The 22,209-nt window shown below is 34.9% G+C and overlaps 1 protein-coding gene across 1 annotated transcript; it reads right to left on the minus strand.

Moving 5' to 3' along the window:
* Positions 1-6,939: 6,939 nt before the first annotated feature.
* Positions 6,940-9,689, minus strand: LOC125829577 (uncharacterized). The gene is made up of 5 exons (XM_049508788.1): positions 9,534-9,689; positions 8,983-9,333; positions 8,760-8,874; positions 8,454-8,696; positions 6,940-6,944 (listed from the first exon to the last, which is right to left on the minus strand). The coding sequence occupies exons 1-5, from the start codon at positions 9,687-9,689 to the stop codon at positions 6,940-6,942; spliced, it is 870 nt and encodes a 289-aa protein (XP_049364745.1).
* Between the last annotated feature and the right edge of the window lie 12,520 nt (positions 9,690-22,209).

Consider the following 22,209-nt stretch of genomic DNA (forward strand, 5'->3'; position numbering starts at 1 on the left):
TATACATTGCGTTTTTCTTTCTAAGGAGTAATGAATTTTTTCGGCTATAAATTTTCATATAAATTTCCTATCTTTCTAAAAAAACTAAAACTTTGTGGTCGTCTTTGTCATTTTGGTGGTGATGGAGGTTTTTTCTGTGATGATGGCGAAGTGATAACGATTCAGTGGTGGCGAGATTTGAAAATGGTAAAATTTGTAGATCAAGTTCATTGCAAATTTGCAATTTCGATTGTGTGGAGGTAGTTGTTACAATTGAGGTGGATACTCGTGTGGTGGTGATTATATTTTTGATAATTGTTGATTGAATTTTTCGTTGTCGGCGTCGGCAGAGTTTTCTGTTACCGCGATCGACACAGTGAAGCGGCTGGATTTTTGATGAAGAAGAAATATTATGATAATTAATAATTAATTCTAATTTATTAAAGAGATATCCAACTAAAAATTGACATTTGTATATATTCCCTAATTAAAAAATAATAAGGATATTTAATGGGTTCATTTTACTTTAATCCCACCCTTACGCGCTAACAAAGAGTGTTGGTCACTTGCTCATCTAACTAAGCTGATAATAACCTCAATAATACATTAAAAAATAGTTCAGGGAGGTCATAGGACCCTCACAAAGTTGGAGTGTGTAACAGCAATTTTGGCCAAAGTTTGTATGTGTTTTGAACCCTTTTACCTTTTTCCAATTAGTTGAATTATGTGAGAACTATCTTACTCCTAGTTTGAGTGATAATATAAACAATATCTTTGTAGCTTAGATATAAGGAGATTTGTCCATTATTTTTATGCTTTAAGGTTGTGGAAGTAGTGGCTTTAAGTTTTGTTTGACATTTGTGTATTTTCATATATTTGGATAGTATATTCATTGTACTATTTAACTCATTCTTTTACTTGCATGAGCTTTGGGAGCAAAATGGAGTCTCAATTAGGACTCTCACAAAATTTGAGTCTCATAGACTCGATTCCATCTCTCATCCAAGCAAGGAGTCAACATTCTATTTTTCTATGTCACATCTTATAGCAATAAGAGCAAATGACTTGCTTGGGTGCCTATGGCATCCTCTTTCCTTTTCTTCACTCATTTCTTATGTCTAACTTTTTGTGTTTTGATTTATTGGTGTGTTTGAGTTTATCTTCATGTTTTGGATTATACATTGAAACTTATGATTAACATAGAAATGCTATGCAATCACTTGGGGTGTCCTATGTAGCTAGACATTTAATTTAGTAGTCGAAATCTAATAATTCAAATATCCCCTTAACCTTGAGAAAAGATTTTTGATGACTTATTATTACTCTTATATTTAAACAAGTTTATTTTAAATAAGTTAAGTTTATTTTCATAGAAACATTTGACTAAAAAATATTTCTTTACTTTGTTCAAATTTTATTTGCATCAAATGTTTCGATTATAACATGCAAATAAATCACAATTTAGTGCATTGTTTGGCTTTCAAAAATGAGTTAATTTAATTTTAGTTCAATACTCAAGAGAAGATAGTTGTAACTTTATTTTATAAACTCAAACTCATGAAAATCAACTTTTCTATTTAAATGCTCAATTTGCTACTTTCATAAATTTATATTATAAGTATTCTATATACATATCATTTATCTACTTAAATTAACTTTAAAGTCTAAATTATTTTATTATGTGGTACTTCTCTTAAAATACTTGTAATATATTCTCTTAATTATATTGATTACGTCATATTTTTCGAAGCTTCTTTTTTTTTAATATATAAATAACTTAAGTTTGACCGGTAATCGTATTTTTAACGAATCATAAAGGATGCCTTATCCCTTTCCTTTAGGATAAATTAAAACCTTACCTAGAATCACATAAGGTTAAGTAGACCTTAATATAGAGCTAATTTAGCCTAACTTTAGCAAAAATAGGTATCCTAATTCAACTTAACTTAATTAGGTGGCAACTCTTTAAATTAGCATTAAGATTCACCAATATGTTGTACACCGTTTAGACTTCGAGTTAAAATGGGGTATAACATTAGCTACTTGAAGAAGACATGGCCATGCCGATAAGGGGAATCAATGCTAGTTACTTGAAGAGGACATGGTCAAGCCGATAGGGGGAAGAAGTTGAACAAGTTTGTCATCATCAAAAAGGGGGGAAATTCTATTATGTTGCTGATGTAAAGTTTTGATGATTTGACAAACTTTGGAAATGATGAAAATAAGGGGACCAATCCAGCTACCTGAAGAGTCATGCTGACAGGAGGAACTGGTGAAAGAGGGAAGAAGGTTTATAAGTATGTTATCATCAAAAAAGGGGGGAGGGATGTTAATTTGGAGCTCATGTTAAGTTTTGATGATTTAACAAACTTAGATATCTAACAAGGGACCAGATGCTTGTTGTTGGGACTAACGACATGGGAAATGAATGAATAAACTCAGTGTGAGGAATATTTGTGTGTCATCATCAAAAAAGGGGAAAATGTTATATTCTAGGTGATTTGATGATCCTCACAAATGCAGGGACCCGATCATTGGCAGAGTGGTCTAGTCCAGATTCAAAATGGGGTACAACTGTAAAACTGTTTTGTCAGGTTTGTCACGCTCCGAGCCTACACCCTAGGAGGGACTGGCATTCGAGAACCATTGTTGGCCCCAAGCGAACCCTTGGCCTGGCTAGACTCTCAACGGAAGACTTTAAGAATTATTACAAGAATCAAATGCATTTGTAAAACAACTGTCTCAAATAAACCTAGAACATTTAAAGATAAACATTCAAACTATCCATAATTAGCAACTCAAGTTTTATAGCAAAACATCTGAAATACAGGACTGAAGAACTGTGACTACTTGTCTATGAAGCCTCCAAAACAAAGAGGGATGTTGGGACAAGACCCCCGATCATCCTAACAACTGAAATACTAAATCAATGTAAAAGGAGTCGTTCGGAAAGCAAGGAGGCTCACCAACTGACTCTGAGTGCTCAACTGGGTAAACGAGGCGCTGGATGCTAATCCTGGTTACCTGTGTCGGCATTATAAAATGATGTAGGCCAAATGACATCAGTACATTGAATGTACGAGTATGCGAGGGGAAAACTAAACATGACATAAGCTCGAAAGGAATCTGAAAAGAACACTTACCTTGGCTTTACTCATCTCATGAATACTCAACTCAAATGCAAAGTAAAAACAACAATAATGGTGCAGATTATACAAAGCATTTAAAACAACAGATGATAACTCAATGTATTAAAGAAATACAATAACAACTCAGTTTACTTTAAAGTAATATGATACTGTGGGAGTTTCTCTAACCGACAACCATCACTATGAGCCTAAGTGATGATACATCGTCTCGCCCACGCTATCAGAACTGTCCTATACTTTGTCGTAATATAGAATGCCTCAACTAAATGGATCTACTAGTATATGCTGAAAAGCACTAAGGAATCATCTAAAAAGTATAATCCTTTCTACCCATGATGACTACATGGTTTATGTAGACTTGAGTTATTATGAACTCGTCCCCATATCAGTGCTCAATACTACTCCCAAAATATACTCAGCTCATATGTTTTAAAAATAAAACTCTTTCTTTGATTTGAGGTAATTGCTCAAAACTTAGCTTAAAAGCTCTCTTGGAAATCGATGTTTCCTCTCTTGTTTAAGTATGGAAACATTTACTCTTTGGGAATACTTAGTTCTTATATACTCTTTTTGAAGAAATGAACTTCATTTGTTACTCTTACTTAACTCAAAACTCAAGTCTTAAAACAAGATTAAAACATTTGCATAAGACTTCTTGAAAGGACTCTATGAACTTCCTAGACTTGGCTCTTCACTTTCTTTGAATTTGAATTTATGGATTCAAGGTTAGGATTCATGTTTCTGGATGATTTCTAGATGTTTAGAAGTCATTTGGAGTAGTTAGAATCAATAGGAAGTGTTAGTACACTTTCGAAGGACTTAGACGGGTTAAACGATGAAAAACGGGTGGGGCAGACGACCCGGGGGTGTTCCTGGTGCGGCGCGCCTGCCCCTAAGTGACTGGGGCTCATTTCTGGCGCATTGCTAACGTGCCTCCCTAGCCTTCCTGGCGCTACGGGGAACGTCACGCAAGCATCCCCCCAGGCAAAGCTGACGAACTTTTTCTCTCATTTTTTGACTTTAATTCGATTAAGTTCGATTCTTTTTTCTCAATATCTCTTTAGATTCAGGTACCCAAAACATATACACAAGAATCTAACTTAAAGTAACTCTAATAATCGACATTAAACTCTCAAGAATTCCTCAATCTCAACCCAAATTCAAGAACGAAAGCAATTCAAGAACACCCATCAAGAATATTCAAACTTCCAATCTTTTTAGGATAAATTTACGCTGAAATAAACATGTTTGGCACATGGGAGAACGAACCCAACATTATGAAAGTCTCACATACCTCGTAGGATCAAATCCTTGACGAAATCCGCAATCAATTCCTTACGAAGACGATGAATCTTGATTTTCCTCTTATCTTCTCTCTTGAGTTCTTCTCTCTAAAACCCTAGCATGAATGTACAATTGTCCAAACTTAACCAAATTCAGTTTTGACCCTAAATAATTCACTAAAAACGAATTAAATCAAGTGGGTACGGAAAAGGCCAAAATAACCTTTAAAAATCCAGTTTTGACTTTCCTTATCTAGACAGCCCGACTTCCAATGGGCATATCTTCCTCATACGAACTGAAAATTGAGCAAACTTGGTGGCGTTGGAAAGATAATTAAAAGATCTTTCCTACGGTATCTGGAAACACACCTAAATCCTCTTGAGCTAGGAGTTATTGTAATTTGAATTTGACCAAAAACTCCAACTTAACATAACTTAAACAAATTTCCAGATTTTTCATTCTTTCCAAAAATTGCTTTTTCTAATTCTAGCTCTTTCACTTAGCGAGATGTTACAATATCTCCCCATTGGGAACATTCGTCCTCAAATGAGATTACTCTTAATAAGCGAAGGGCGTAACATCAAATATTCAGTTCAAACACCCAACAATCAAATCTAACACATTAAGCATATCAATTAAAGAGTACTAATAAGAGAATTAGTACCTTGATCTGGAATTTCTCCGGGCTCAAAGAGATATGGATATCTCTTCTTCATATCCTACTCAACTTCCCAAGTAGCTTTCTCAACAAATTGATTTCTCCAAAGAACTTTGGCTGATGCTACTTCCTTGGTCCTCAACTTGCGAACCAGACGGTCTAGAATCTGAACAGGGATCTCCTCATATGACAAGCATTCCTTGATACCAATATCTTCAGTTGGTATGATAAGCGAAGGATCTCCCATGCATTTTTTCAACATGGAAACATGAAATACCGGATGGACTGCTGCTAACTCTTGGGATAGCTCCAACTCATAAGCTACATTGCCAATCCTTTTGGATATTTTGTAAGGGTCAATATACCGAGGACTAAGCTTCCCCTTCTTACCAAATATCATAACACCCTTCTTGGGTGAAACCTTCAGGTATACCCAATCATCTACTTCAAACTCTAACTCCCTCCTCCTAATATCAGTGTAGGATTTCTGACAACTCTGCGTTGTTTTCAACCTCTCTTGAATACCTTTCACTTTCTCCATAGCTTGATGAACTAAGTCTGGTCCTATCAACCCAGCTTCACCAACTTCAAATCTTCCAATAGGAGATTTGCATCTTCTCCCATAAAGAGCTTCATAAGGAGCCATCTGGATGCTAGAGTGGTAACTATTGCTATAAGCAAACTCAATGAGAGGTAGGTGATCATCCCAATTACCCTTAAAATAAATCACACAGGCCCTCAACATATCTTCTAAGGTCTGAATAGTGCGCTCTGCTTGACCATCTGTCGGAGGATGAAAAGCAAAACTCTAGTTCACCTTTGAACCCAAACCTTTCTGAAAAGATTTCCAGAACTGTGCGGTAAATTGTGCACCTCTATCTAATATAATCGAAACAGGGACTTCATGAAGTCTTACTACCTCATGAATGTATAATTTGGCGTAATACTCTACTGAATGGGTAGTCTTTATCGCAAAAAGTGGGTTGATTTGGTCATTCGATCCACAATCACCCAAATAGAATCATGTTGTCTCCGAGACCGTGGCAAACCAGTAATGAAATCCATATTAATCATCTCTTACTTCCATTCCGAAAGTTCTATATTCTGAGCCATACCACCAGGCCTTTGGTGCTCTACTTTAACTCGTTGGAAATTCAGATACTTAGCAACAAACTTTGCAATGCACTTCTTCGTACTACTCCACCAATAAACTTCTCTCAAATCACGATACATTTTTGTGGAACCCAGATGGATAGAATATCTGGAGGTAGGAGCTTCCTCCATAATCCTTTCTTAGAGTTCATCCACCCTTGGTACACATAACCTACCTTGATATCTCAATACGCCATCTCCCCCTTGTTCAAAAGCCAATACTTTTTGCTTATGAACATTTGCCTTTAAATCAAGCAAAATAGGATCTTGGTCTTGCTTCTATTTTACTTCTGACACTAATGATGATTCAGTCTCATTCATCACCACTACTTCTCCTTCTGTGGAATCCATTATTCGAACTCCTAATCGTGCAAGTCTATGAACATCTTTTGCTAACTCTTTCTTATCTTCCTCAAAATGGGTGGTACTACCCATCGACAATCTACTCAAGGCATCAGCAACAACATTAGCCTTACGTGGGTGATAAAGAATACTCATGTGATAATCCTTGAGTAGATCTAACCACCTTCTCTGTTTGCTTCCTGACTAAACATATACTAAAAACTCTTGTGATTAGTGAATACATCAACATGAACACCATACAAATAATGACATCATATCTTCAAAGCAAATACTACGGCAGCCAACTTTAAGTCATGGGTGGGGTAATTCTTCTCATGAACTTTCAACTGTCTGGAGGCATAAGTTATAACTTTGTCATTCTGCATTAATACACAACGTAAACCAACTCTAGACACATCACAATATACGACAAAACCTTGGGTACTTTCTGGTAAGGTCAATACTGGGCAGTAGTCAACCTCTTTTTCAATTCCTGAATTTTTTTCTCACAAGCTTCAAACCATTGAAACTTTACTATTTTCTGAGTTAACTTGGTCAAATGAGATGAAATAGATGAGAACCCTTCTACGAACCTTATATAATATCTTGCCAACCCCAAAAAGCTCCTAATATCAGTTGGAGATGTGGGTCTAGGTCAATTATGAATTGCCTCTATCTTTTGAGTGTCAACTCTAATCCTATCACCAGAAAAAATTTGGCCTAAGAATGCCATAGACTCAAACCAAAACTCACATTTAGAGAACTTAGCATATAACTCCTTATCTTTTAGAGATTGGAGTATTATTCTGAGATGGCTAGCATGATCTTTCTTATTCCTCGAATAGATTAGAATCTCATCAATGAACATGATAACAAACATATCTAAATAAGGCTTGAATACTCTATTCATAAGGTCCATGAATATTGCAGGTGCGTTAGTTAAACCAAATGACATTACCAGAAACTCATAATGACCATAACGGGTCCTAAATGCAATCTTTGGAATATCACATTCCCTTACTTTTAACTGATGGTTGCCAGATCTGAGGTCTATTTTTGAAAAACAAGAGGATCCCTGAAGTTGATCGAAGAGATCCTTAATTCTCGGAAGAGGATACTTATTCTTGATGGTAACCTTGTTCAACTGACGGTAATCTATACACATCCTAAGGGAACCATATTTCTTCCTCACAAATAAGACTGGAGCTCCCCAAGGTGAGACACTTGGTCGAATAAAACCCTTATCAAGGAGATCTTTCAACTGTTTTTTAAGCTTTTTCAACTCTGTTGGAGCCATTCTATATGGAGGAATAGATATAGGATGAGTATTATGAAGAATATCTATATCGAAGTTTATCTCTCTCTCATGAAGGACTCCGGGTAGATCATAACAAAAGACTTCTGGAAACTTACTCACAACTGGAACTGACTCAATAAGAGGTGTCTCAACACTAGAATCATTAACTCGAACTAAGTGATAGACACAACACTTGGAAACTAACTTTCTCGCCTTAAGGTACGAAATAAAATGACCCTTAGGCACTGTTGAACTACTACTCCACTCTATAACTGGCTCATTAGGAAACTGGAATTTGACAACTCGAGTTCTACAATCTATTGATGTATAACAGGCATGAAGCCAGTCCATACCTAGAATGACGTCAAAATCTACCATATCTAACTCAACTAAGTCAGCTATGGTACTTTTGTGATTAACGGAAATTGTACAATCACGATAGACTCTCTCAGCTATAATAGACTCACCAACATATGTAGAAACACTGAAGGGCTCAAGAAGTTGCTCATCGCAACATAAGGAGTTACAAAAGATAAACTCGCTCCTGGATCTAGTAAAGCATAAACAACAAAGTTAAAGACTTAGATCATACCAGTAACAACATCTGGCGAATCATCTTGCTCTTGGCAACTAGCGATAGCATATAGGCGGTTTGCTCCCCTGCTAGTACCTGAAGTAGCTTCTCTAGGTGCAGCTCTGTCTGGTGGAGCAACTGAAGAAGATTGGCCTCTATTGCCATGATTCTTATTACCTTGCCGGTTCTTAGGGCACTCTTTCATGAAGTGACCTTCTTGACCATACTTGAAACAACTAGTAGAGCCATCACGACACTTACCTGGGTGGTTCCTACCACACTTAGCACATGCAGGATCCCAGTTACCTCATTGTGCCACAATACCTTGAGAATGTGCAGGTTTAGCTCTGAAGTTCTGTGAATTCTGACCATTGTACTCACCTTTGATTTTGGGTGCAGGTGTACTAGCAAATGATGGAGCAGGCCCCTTTTGCTTTTGCTGAAAGGAAAAACTATTCACATTACTTATTTACTGCCTGGATTCATTCCCCGTCTTAGCTTTCTTGTTTCTAAACTCCTACGTATCCCTCAGTTTCTCTTCGTCAACCTGCTGCACATAAACTATCAACCTTGCTATATCCATGTCACTTATTAGCATCGTTGCCTTACCTTCCTTACTCGACAGACGAGACAGCCCGGCTACAAACAAACTCATCCTACTCCTCATATCTGCAACCATCTCCGAAGCATATCGAGAAAGTTGGGTGAACTTCAATCTATACTCATGAACACTTAGTGAATCCTGCTTAAGGGTACGAAATTCCCGTACCTTGGCTTCTCTCAGTTCACGGGGAAAGAAACGCCCTAACAAATCTTCCTCAAACACAGCACAACTCAAAATCGGTACATCCTCATCCCTACTCTTCTTCCAGTGATCAAACCAAGTCCTAGCAACACTCTTCAGTTAATATGCAGCTAACTCCACTCGCTCAGCATCGACAACGTGCATAACCTTAAATACCTTTAATAGCTCCTCAACAAAGTTTTATGATCCTCAGTAGTGCTTGAACAAGTGAAACTTGAATGATTCATCCTCAAGAACTCTCGGATCCTCGAAGTATCAGTCTCTTCCTGTCAAGCCCCTCTTCGTTGCCCAACCTGGTTGGTCACAACTTGACTTAACATTCGGATTGCTTCCCAAAATTCAACATTGGTGACCTCTTCTTGAGGTTGCACTTCAGGTGTATTTGGTATCCCTTGCTCCTCAACGTTACGCCTAGTAGGACGACCTCTGACAACTCTTCGTGGAGGCATGATTAATTGAAAGACACGCGCAAGCAAGAGTTAGAAGGAAACTTTATAGAGATGAATTTTACCTCACGAAATGAGTATGAAAGAAGTAAAAGAATTTCCTAAATGTTGTAGTCTCTTAATTATAGATGTGGCGCGCTTCACACCGATAACTAGGACTCTACAGACACGGCTTCATAGACTCCCTAGGACTCTTGAACTCTATGCTCTAATACAAAATTTGTCACGCCCTGAGCCTACACCCTGGGCGGGACTGGCATTCAAGAACCATTGCTGGCCCCAAGCGAACCATTGGCCTGGCTAGACTATCAGCGGAAGACGTTAAGCATTATTACAAGAATCAAATGCATTTTTAAAACAACTGTCTCAAATAAACTTAGAACGTTTAAAGATAAACATTCAAACTAGCCATAATTGGCAACTTAAGTCTTATAGCAAAACATCTGATATACAAGACTAAAGAACTGTGACTACTCGTCTATGAACCCTCTAAAACAAAGAGGGATGTTGGGACAAGACACCGGATCATCCTAACAACTGAAATACTAAAGCAATGTAAAAAGAGTCCTCCTGAAAGAAAAGAGGCACACCAACTGACTCTGAGTGCTTAACTGGATCAACGAGGCACCAGATGTGGATCCTGGTTACCGGTGTCTGCATCATAAAATGATGCAGGACAAATGGCATCAGTACATTTAATGTACAAGCATGCAAGGGGAAAACTAAACATGACATAAGCTTGAAAGGAATCTGAAAAGAACACTTACCTTAGTTTTACTCATCTCATGAATACTCAACTCAAATGCAAAGTAAAAACAACAATAATGGTGCATTTTATACAAAAAAAATTAAAACAACAGATGATAACTCAATTTAATAAAGAAATACAATAACAACTCAGTTTACTTTAAAGTAATATGATATTGTGGGAATTTCTCTAACCGACAATCATCATTATGAGCCTAAGTGATGATATAACATCTCGCCCACGCTGCCAAAACTGTCCTATACTTTGCCGTCATATAGAACGCCTCAACTAAGTGGATCCATTAGTCTATGCTAAAAAGCACTACGAAATCATCTAAAAAGTATGATCATTTCTACCCATGATGGCTACATGGTTTATGGAGACTTGAGTTATTATGAACTCGTCCCCATATCGGTGCTCAATACTACTCCCAAAATATACTCAGCTCATAGGTTTTAAAAACAAAACTATTTCTTTAATTTGAGGCAACTAGTCAAAACTTAGCTTAAAAGCTCTCTTGGAAATCGGTGTTTCCTCTCTTGTTTAAATGTGAAAACATTTACTCTTTGGGATTATCTCATATACTCTTTTTGAAGAAATGAACTTCATTTGTTACTCTTACTTAACTCAAAACTCGAGTCTTAAAACAAGATTAAAACATTTGCAAAAGACTTCTTGAAAGGATTTTATGAACTTCTTAGACTTGGCTCTTCACTTTCTTTGAATTTGAATTTATGGATTCAAGATTAGGATTCATGTGTCTGGATGATTTCTAGATGTTTAGAAGTCATTTGGAGTAGTTAGAATCAATAGGAAGTGTTAGTACACTTTAGAAGGACTTAGACGGGATAAACGATGAAAAACGGGTGGGGGCAGACAACCCGGGAGTGTTCCTGGCGCAAGGGACCTGGTCCGAAAAGACTGCATACGTGAAAAAATCAAACAACAACTAGCTAAGAGCTGTCACATCTGATATGGTTGGTGCATAGCTTTTCACAACAGCAGGCTCTCAACTAATGGTGTCGTCCCCAGGTCTTTGTATTTATTTGATATAGTCTCTTCTCCAAAGACACAACTCAAGATTTGGCAAACAAATATTTGAATTTCTGAAAATTCATAAGCTTACAAAGAGAATGCCATCTTCAAGGAATAACACTGCTCATACTCAACAAGGGACCTGATAGAGTGCTGAAGAGTCTTTGTTGTACTTTGAGCTTTGTGTCTTATGTTCTTAGATGGTAAGATTCGTTTCACATTCATAAAGAAACGTTTCAAAAACTTTGTGTATATTGTTGTAAAAACACAGCTAGAGTTAATTGTGTGTCTTAGGTGTTGAAGTTTATATTAATTCGTGGTAGTTAATATAGTGGGCAATGGATGCATTGCTTTGGCTCAGTAAATAATATAGGTATTACTTAGTGTAAGATTAAGTGTTTAGTCTCATTATTGTGGTTGAAATCAGTATTCACTTTTTCTTGGAGATTAGTGAAGGAAATCGTGTGTGACAGGTTGGGTTTTACTCCCATGAGCAAAGAGGTTTCCACATAAAATCGTGTGTGCATATTTTACTTCCAGTTATTTACTTTCCGCACTATAACTGTACAAGGGACCTGGTCCTGTGATCACTGGTGGACGCGTACATTCCATCATCAATACTACTCCCAAAATATAACTCAGCTCATATGTTTAAAAACATTTCCTCATCCTCAAACTTTGAGATTATTAGTCGAAAGATTTCTCTTAAAAGAGATAGTACTCAAAACTCCTCATGAACTCATTTGAAAATCGATGTTTCCCCTCATTTTAAATGTAAAAACATTTACTCTTTGAGAATACTTAGTTCCCATATATTCATTTGAAAAATAAAACTCAACTCTACTCATCATCATACTCAAGTACTCAAGTCTTAAAACAAGTTTTAAAAGTTTGTAAAAAACTTCTCAAAATGACTTGAAAGACTCTCTCAAACTTGACTCTTAACTCTATCTTGAATTTGAATTATGAACTCAAGAGTTATGATTTATAATATGAAGGATCTTGTGAAGATTAAGTGGGGTTTAGATATTTGATAAAAAAAAAAAAAGATATTGACGGGGAGCAAAGGCACGACAAGGAGAAGCATTAAATTTTTTGGCCATGAAATAAATTTTGGGACAGTAGGGTCCGCATCCTCTCCACGACGCGGAGAGAGGGGTACTTTTCTGGGGACTGGAATTGGGAAGATGTCCGCGACACAGACCTGGGTGCTTATTTTTGCCCGATCTTTTCTTCCTCCCCCAAACTCGATTCAACTCATACCCACTGCAATTCTAAGGTCAAAACTCTCAAATTTTTATAAATCAGAACAATCTCAGCGAAACCCACACAAGAAACAAACAATTTACTCAACTCATTCGCAACTCTCACCTCAAGAACTCAACAAGAACTTCATTATCAAAGAACGAAGCACAAAACCTCAAGAACTCAAAGCATTCAACCTAAAGAACGAAATTAAGGATAAAAACCACATGATTGGCGTGTGGGTTAATGAATCCAACACTATGAGAACTTACATACCTCGATTTGGCGAAACAAATCCTCGATTCACAAGAAATCTTGATCGTTATTCTTTTTCTCCTTTTTTATCTTCTTGAACTCTCTTCTAAAATCCTAAGTGTATTTAGGATTATGAAAATTGACCCAAATTGTTTTAGACCCCTAAAACCTTACTAAAAATGTTTTAAGCTGATGGGGTAAGGAAAAGACCAAAATACCCCACACTAATTCGGGTAAACTTTCTTAACTGGACAGTTTGATTTCAAACGAGCATATATCCCTCATATGAATTCAAAATTTAGCAAACTCGATAGCATTGGAAAGAGGATTCAAAGACCTTTCATTTGATATCTTATAGGCCACCTAACTCATCATGTCCTAGAAATTATGACCGTTTGAAGTTGACCCAAAACTCACAACTTAAGCATAGCCAAATCCTCAATTTGACTCTTTCTAAATTTAGCTATTTCTAAGACCGAGGTATTACACTTAAGGATTAAAGTTAATGAATATGTAAAATTATAAGTACAAAGAACAAATAAAAGATACACTTGAGCAAGACAATTAGGCATTTATTTTTGCTTTTGTCTCTATAATGTAAATTGAATATTTGAGCATACAAAATAAAAATATGAAATTAAAGCAAGTTGCTAACAAAACAACAATTCAACTATATCAAAAGAGATACAAAGTCTTATTATAATTCAAATTACTACAAATAAGTATAAAACTAACACACCAATCTACAATGCTTTAGTAATTGTATTCTTGTCTATTCTCCTGATTGTATAAGGGGATCTCACAACTTTCACCACAAATTGTGACATTATTTCACCTGTTTAGAGCTCCTACACACAAGAATTATAGGAGTAGTAAATAAAAGTATTTCTTGAAAAAGTTAAATTTATAGGACAAAAATTACGGAAACATGAAAAGTCACATGAAAAATTGAAAGTTCAAATACTATTAAAATAAATATAAAAAAGATAGAGCATGAAATTTAACTTTAAAAGATACAAGAATCTTCTTTAATTTCTTGTCTTTAAAGAATAATTACTCATTTGTATTCTTTTTTTTATTTGTGTGAGAAATTTGAAAGGTCAAGATTAAGAAATGAGAATATGAAGATTAAATATATGAAAATTATAAAAGTGAACTCGTAACTGAAGATTCATGCGCAAGAAAATGATGTAATTAATTATTTTCTGGAAAAAAAAAGACCAGACATGCAATGAATTTAATTGCAATATAGTTGTTATATGAATAAAATAGATAATTAGATGTTTTAATTATATTTTGATGTAAAATAGGGGCAATATATATATATATATATAAGAGTAAAATGATAAATATATTAAACAATTCATTGTAACTTACAATTTAATTAATGATTCTTTCATTGTCTTTCTAATCAGGGGCGGACCTACGTTGTAGGTTTTGGGTGCTCGAGCACCCACTAATCTCAACGCATAATGTATAAAGTTATACATAAAATATTTTAAAATTAATATATTAAACAGTTGAGCACCCACAAACACTAAAGTGCTTTAGCCGCTTTGGTTCTGAAGCTGAATATACAACGCTCAGCACCCGAGATAACGAGAGTTCGAATCTCGAGGGAAGCAATTCTTTTTAGGTTTGTTACTTAACTCCTTTCATATATTACTAAACATTTTCTCTTCTTTTTTCTTTTTTCTTTTTTTCAATCTTCGCCCATTTTTCCGCTAACATTTCAATCTTAACTTTTTTTTTTAGTTTATTTTTTCACTTTTTGAATTTCCTATATCTCATTTATTACAACAAAAAACTTAAGTTTTTAAAAACTCCAGAGTGTAAATATTTGTAGTTGTCAACATGCAATGATATGATACAATTATTCAATATCTTCAAAATATGAAAGTTCGTCGAGAATCGTACTACTAGAAGCTTCTTTTAAAAAAAAAAATTATTAATATTAATCGTAGTTCGCTCGGTAACTTATGACTAAAAGTCTTATTTCTAATAATAAGCCTTTTATTTTCACGATAATGAAAATAATTATACATTTATATTAAAAAGTGAGCACCCATAATCTTAAAATCCTGGATCCGCCACTGCTTCTAATAACCTACAAATCAAAATACAATTAAAGTATTATTATTTAATATTTAATTCATTAGATGTTTAATTTAGCCTGGGTGTGTGTGTGTGTGTATATATATATATATATATATATATATATATATATATATATATATAATGATTCTTTCATTGTCTTTCTAATAAATAACTTACAATTCAAATAATAATTAAAATATTATTATTTAGTTAATTAGATGTTTAATTTAGCCTAGGAGTAAAATGGCAATCTAACTTTTCATCTTTGGAGCTTCCCACTTTTAGTAATATATATGTGTGTGTAGTAATGATATGGTATATATGATGATATGATACATCAAGTATTTAAACATTTTTATAAAATAAAGGATTAAGCGTATCCAGTATTTCGGAAGGATGGTTGCACTATTACGAAAAGATGCATCTAAGATATAAATTTGATCGGTTTGACATTTACATTCTTAACACTGACCGTTAAATTTTAAAAATTATAGGTCCAACATATATAATACTACTAGTTTTAAACTTTAAATACACATTTCATTTAATTATATAAAAATTATAGCGTGCTAATTTTTTTTAGGAATTTCCAATGTTACACACTTGAAAATTTTGAAAGGTTAAAAGCAAAAAAAACTTTGATTGAAACGTCAAAAGTGTTACTGATAATCACTTGGAGGGGTGTTACTAACAAAAATAAGATAGATATAAGAATTAATTTTTTATCCTTGCTTAGAGATGTGCACTCAATCATTATCGTATTACTATATGCTACTTTTAACGTGGGTTCACACCTCTTTAAATATTTTTTAAGAAATATAACACTACTACATATAATCTAGAGAGGGGAGCATGAGTTCACGTGAACCCAAGGAACCCCCTCTAGATACGCCTCTACTTAAGTCATTTCTGGCCCCTTAAAGTTGTCTGTATAATTTACTTAGACACCTCAACTAGAGCTAGTACCTATTAAACACTTTTATCTATCCAAAACTTGTTCCTATTAAACCTTTTTCGATGATCAGTAAAAAAAAAGTAAAGTGTGTGTAATATACTTGCTATGATATGGAAAATATGACTAATTAAAAGATACATGTGTCACTGGACTCCAATAAGGCAATAACTATAGAATATTTTCTTAGGTTAAGAAGAATGAAAATTATTTAAAATAATTTTTTTTATCTATTTTTTAATAAAAAATAATAATTAAATGACAACACATCTTACTCAGCCCTACCCTACCCAACCACCTTTCTTCTTCATCTTCTTCCTAGATTTTTTTTTCTCAAACTACAAAATCCAATTTTGTTGCAAATTGCTTGCAGGTTCAATATTTTTTTTTAAATAGTTTATATTCTTAATATGTGAGAGAGAAGGGAATTCAAAGAGATTGATGCAATAGTGATGAAGAAAGAGAGTTTGTCAATGGTTACTCATCCCGAAATCAACTGCAAAGAAAAATTGAGAGGATCCAATTAATTTTATCGAAAAATATTTTTCATTCCTAATAGGTGATAGTAATAGTCCTAGTTAATGTGTCTAAGTGATATATGCGGACAACTGGGTATTAAGCCTAAAATAAAATATGGCAATATGGCAGTTTTATATGTTATTGTATATATACAGGATGTTGTATGCCGAACTAAATTTTGGGCTAAATATTTGTAATAGAAGTTTAACTAAATTTTGCCAAAAAAATATTTATACTCGTTAGACGAAATTATTTTTATAAGAATAACTTGTTAAATCTGTAAAGATGGTAACTATAGAAGTGCGGCTTGTTACAAACACTGCACAGCAACCTATAAATTAAGTTCACATTTATTAGGGTTTGTTTTCATCTAGAAATATTCATGAGGGAGAGAGCCACTATTGACATATTGCCTGAATGTCTCATTGAAAAAATTGTCTCTTACCTTAGTTTTGAAGATGCAGCCAAGATGAGTATTCTCTCGAAAATATGGCTACGATCGTGGTTTACGCATCCCAACATTGACTTCAAATATCCTTTTGGTGGAGGAAGAAATTCGGAACTAGTGGATACGATCATGGACAGATACAGAGACAGAAAAATTCCAATTGATAAGTTTGAATTATCATACTATAATTTTTCTTATCATATTATTGTTAAGTGGCTTGACATTGCCATTACGAATGGTGCAAAGTATGTCTTCTTTAAAGTTTATAACTTTTTATTGCCTATTTTCACAATCTTGGCAGGAAAATCTTTAACAGAATTGGTTGTGGAAAGTTGTACTCTTATACCTGTTTCGTTTTCTAGTGGTGTGACGAATTGCACCTCTTTGAGAAAGCTTTCTCTAACAGATGTCAATTTAGACGAAAACATTCTACAAACTCTAATTAATTGTTGTCCCTTGATTGTCATTTTCATCTTTGATCAATGTTGGGGGTCGAAAAAGATTGAGTTGTTGAATCTTCAAAAGATTAAGTCAGTTTACATTAAGAACAGGAGAGAACTAAACCAACTAGTTAAAATCCAAGCACCAACTCTTGAACACTTGACTTATGAAGGGGGGGAATTCGATATTGTTGAGTGTCCGAATCTTAAATCTTTAGATATATCACGTGTGAGAATATCTGATGGATTTCTGCAGAACCTTATTTTTGGATCTCAACCCTTGAAGGACTTGAAGATTCAATCTTGTGTGCACATAATGGAGATTGATTCTTCGAATTTGGAGTCACTTGTGTATATGGGATATAAAATTCCTAAACTTAAAAGTGCAAGACAATTGAAGCACTTGAAAGTTGTTCTTAACTGCTCAGGCAGTTTAAAAGCTGCATGGTTCTGTAACTTGAGGAAGTTTCTATCAAATTCGATCTCTTGCCCTGAAGTTTCCCTTGATCTTTGGCAATGCAATGAGATCAACTTGACAGATTTGCAACTGCACCACGGAGTTGCTACCCCCAAAGTCGACGTTTTAAATGTCATTTGTAGATGGACGGATGGGGAGTGCCCAACGTTGCTGGATGCTTTGCTATGGAGTTGTCATCCTAGGAGACTCAACATAATATCAAAAAGTGCAACATTTGAATGTTTCATTAATCGTTTGATATATAAGAAGAATTTGAGTCACTCTAGCGAGCCATGGCATCGTGAATTAAAAGGAGCACAAGCATACATATTTGCTGGACCAGTACAAGCTTGCATATTTGATGATAGTAGAAGTCAGAATAGGCATCGTGTAGAACTCAATAAAGAAGAGCTCTCAATTCCCGATTGGAAGTGGAAGATGTCCGATTGGAAGTGGAAGACGGTGAACTATTATTTTTTATTAGATTGGTGATGCAGTTTATTCCATTGCAAATTGAATGCCTTTATTGACGAATTGCACTTCTTTTTTTTTTATTTCTCACACTGCGCTAAATTGAGCTCCTGAACCAGATTCCACCTTCGGAACTCTGTTTTATTTCTTCATTACAAGCTTAACGGAACTGTTATTTTGCTGTCGTAAAATTTGATTTCGTTAACATTAGGAATTGTTGGTGTGAACAATAACTACAAGTCATTTGGAAACTAGAAACGGGTAGAGGGTTGAATCAAGAACGTGGTCTTGTTAAAGCCGGTGATACTCGTTGGGGATCTCACTACAAGTCATTTGGAAACTTTATTAGTAGCTTTGACTCTATTGTTGATGTACTTGATACTCTTGTTGAAAATGCAAGTACTTTGGAAGAAAGAGCAAGCGCATCGGGATTTCTCAGAAGTTGTCAAACGTTTGAGACTATTTTCTTGTTGTATTTGATGATAGATGTTTTAGGAATCACAAATGATCTTAATGTTTCATTACAGAAAAAGGAGCAAGACATTGCAAATGCCATGATTCTTGTAAAGGTAGCAAAGAGAAGGTTGCAAGCTTTAAGAGATAATGAATGGGATCCTCTCTTTAAAAAAATATTGGATGGGATTCACTTAAAGAAAAGGTAGAAGCATTTTGTATCAAGCATGTCATTTCATTACCCAATTTTGATGATCCATATGGTAATTCTAGGAGATCACGACGTAAAGTAGTTATTTGTACTACTTTGCATCATTATTGTGTGGATGTGTTTTATAAAATTATTTATTGGCAACTACAAGAACTTAATGATCATTTCAATGAGGTGACAAGTGATTTGCTTAATGGAGTATCTTGCTTGAATCCAATTGATTCATTTTCTAGTTTGACATAAAGAAGATAATGAGAATGGCTGAATTATATCCTGATGATTTTGATGGGTCCAACATGAGAGCTCTTGAGAATCAACTTGTTAATTACATTATTGATGTTCGTGATATTGATGAAAGGTTCTCCAATTTGGGTGGACTTGGAGAACTTTCAAGAAAGTTGGTTGAGACAAAGAAGCATTTAACCTATTCTCTCGTATTTCTTTTAGTGAAGTTTGCTTTGCTTCTACCTGTTGCCACTGCTACAGTTGAAAGAGCTTTTTCGGCAATGAAGATTATCAAGAATGACTTGCAAAATCGAATGGATGATGAATTTTTAGATGGTTGCATAGTGCCTTATGTAGAGAAAAAAGTATTTAAAGATGTTTCTAATGAGTGTATTATGAAAACATTTCAAGAGATGAAGTGTCGTCGAGTACAATTGTAGTTACCACTTTACAATTTACATATTTTGGTGTGTATGAAACTATCCGTCAATATATTTGTCCTACTTCATCTTCCTTAGTTTATTCATTGATATTTTGTAAGTTTCCGTTTTAAGAATTTTCATTTTGGATAGTTGGTTAATTTGATATTGAGGTATGACTATTTTGAAGCCAATCTTTATAATCTGACTAGCAAGGTTTATTTTTTTACTTGTCCTAAAGTATGAACACCCTTGGCGAAAATTCTGGCTCCGCCACTGATGTAACCCCTTAAAATTGTCCGCATAATTCACTTAGACACCTCAACTAGAGCTAGTACGTATTGAACACTTTTATCTATCCAAAACTTGTTCATATTACACCTTTTTCGATAATCAGTAAAAAAAGTAAAGTGTGTGATACACTTGCTATGATAGGACAAAAATGACTAATTAAAAGATACATGTGTCACTGACCCCAATGACTATAAAATATTATTATTTTTTTAGGTTAAAAAGAATGAAAATTATTTCAAATAAATTTTCTATCTATTTTTAATTAAAAAAAAAATGAAATGACAACACAGTTTACTCAACCCCACACTAGCCAACCCCCTTTCTTCTTCATCTTCTTCCGAGAATTTTCATTTTTTATCAAACTACAAAATCCAATTTCGTAGCAAATTGCTTGCAAGTTCAATATTTTTTTTTAAAATAGTTTATATTCTGGGAAAATGCATAAGTACCCCCAACCTATGCACAAAATCCCTGAGACACACCTAACCTTTACTAAGGTCTTATTACCCCCCGAACTTATTTTATATATAATTTTCTATCCCTTTTCGACCTACATGGCACTATCTTGTGGGCCAAGCGCGTGTTGATAATTTTTTCAAGAATAGTGTCACGTAGGCCGAAAAGGGGTAGAAAATTAATTAAAAATAAGTTCGGGGGTAATAGGAGCTTAGTAAAGGTTAGGTATATCTCAGGGATTTTGGGCATAGGCTGGGGTACTTATGCATTTTCCCTTCTTAATACTTGAGGAAGTTTCTATCAAATTCAACCTCTTGTCCTCAAGTTTCCGTTCGTTTTTCCAAATGCAATGTGATCAACTTGACAGATTTGCAAGGAGTTGCTACCCCCAAAGTGGACGTTTTAGATGCCAATTGCAAATGGACGAATGTGTGCGTCAATTCTACGGAGTGCCCAACGTTTTTGGATGCTTTGCTATGGAGTTGTCATCCTAGGAGACTCGAGATACGATCAACAAAGGCAACATTTAAATGCTTCATATATCGTTTGAAGAATTTGAGTGAGTACTCTCCTCAATTACAATTAAAAGGAGCACAAGTCTACATATTTAATGAAAATACAAGTCAGAGTTGGCATCCTGTACAACTCATTAGAGAAGAGCTCTCAATAAGGCCCGGCATGCCATATTTCATTAAATATTCTTTTTTATTAGATTGGTGAGGTAGTTTATTCTATTGCCCTTATTCGTAAGAGTATAGAATTGCACTTTCTTTCTCATGCTGCGCTAAATTGAGCTCCTGAACCAAATTCCACCTTCGGAACTCTGTTTTATTTCTTCATTACAAGCTTAACGGAACTGTTCTTTCGCTGTCGTAAAATTTGATTTTGTTAACATTAGGAATTGTTGGTGTTGAACATTAGACAAGAAATAATGGTATACACATAATTTTCCCCATTGGAGGACCAGAATTCTTTGATAAGATGTTAGTTTATAAACAAAAAGTTACATAGCCACTCTCTGTAGTTATTGTATTTAGAGAAAATGGTCTAAAAACCCCCCAAACCTATACCCGAAATCTCAACTACACACTCCAACTTCACGGGTGTCCTATTACACCCTGAACTTCATATTTCTCTATTTTCTACACACTTAAACGCTGACCTGTCATAGGAGGTGTTCTCACCTCCTCTAGGCGCGTTAGAAGTGAATTTTGACGAAAATTTCCTCTTTCTCCAACACTCATCTTCCCCACCATTCAATAAACCATTGTTTCTTCTTCCCCACCATTAACCCTTGTTCCTTCAAAAATTCACGATTTTCTCTCAAAACTAAGTAGGGTTTAGTTGTTTATGTTCATTTCTACTTCAAATCTTGAATTTAAGGTTTGTAATCTGCTCTAATTTCTTATTTAGGTCTCTAATTTGAATGTTGAATTTTCTCAAAATTCATCAAAAATGGCAAATGAAAACTTGAATAAGCTTTGTATGGATGAATCAAACCCAAAATTAGTTGATAACTACGAAATCAAGTTCAAAATACACAGCAAAATCCTTCGATCATCAACAGAAATGGGGACCTGCGCGTGCAATCACGTGGACTATCTGTTTGGTTTATGTGTTGAGGTCAGCGTTTAAGTGTGTAGAAAATAGAGAAATATGAAGTTCAGGGGCAATAGGACATCCGTGAAGTTGGAGTGTGTAGTTGGGATTTTGGGTATAGGTTGGGGGGTTTTAGACCATTTTCTCTTGTATTTATTGTATTGAATGTTAAAATGTTGTGTTTATTGTATTGAATGTT

Source organism: Solanum verrucosum, unplaced genomic scaffold (genome assembly GCF_900185275.1).
Source record: "Solanum verrucosum unplaced genomic scaffold, falcon-dt-bn FXZP01000031.1, whole genome shotgun sequence".
Classification (NCBI taxonomy): Eukaryota; Viridiplantae; Streptophyta; class Magnoliopsida; order Solanales; family Solanaceae; genus Solanum; species Solanum verrucosum.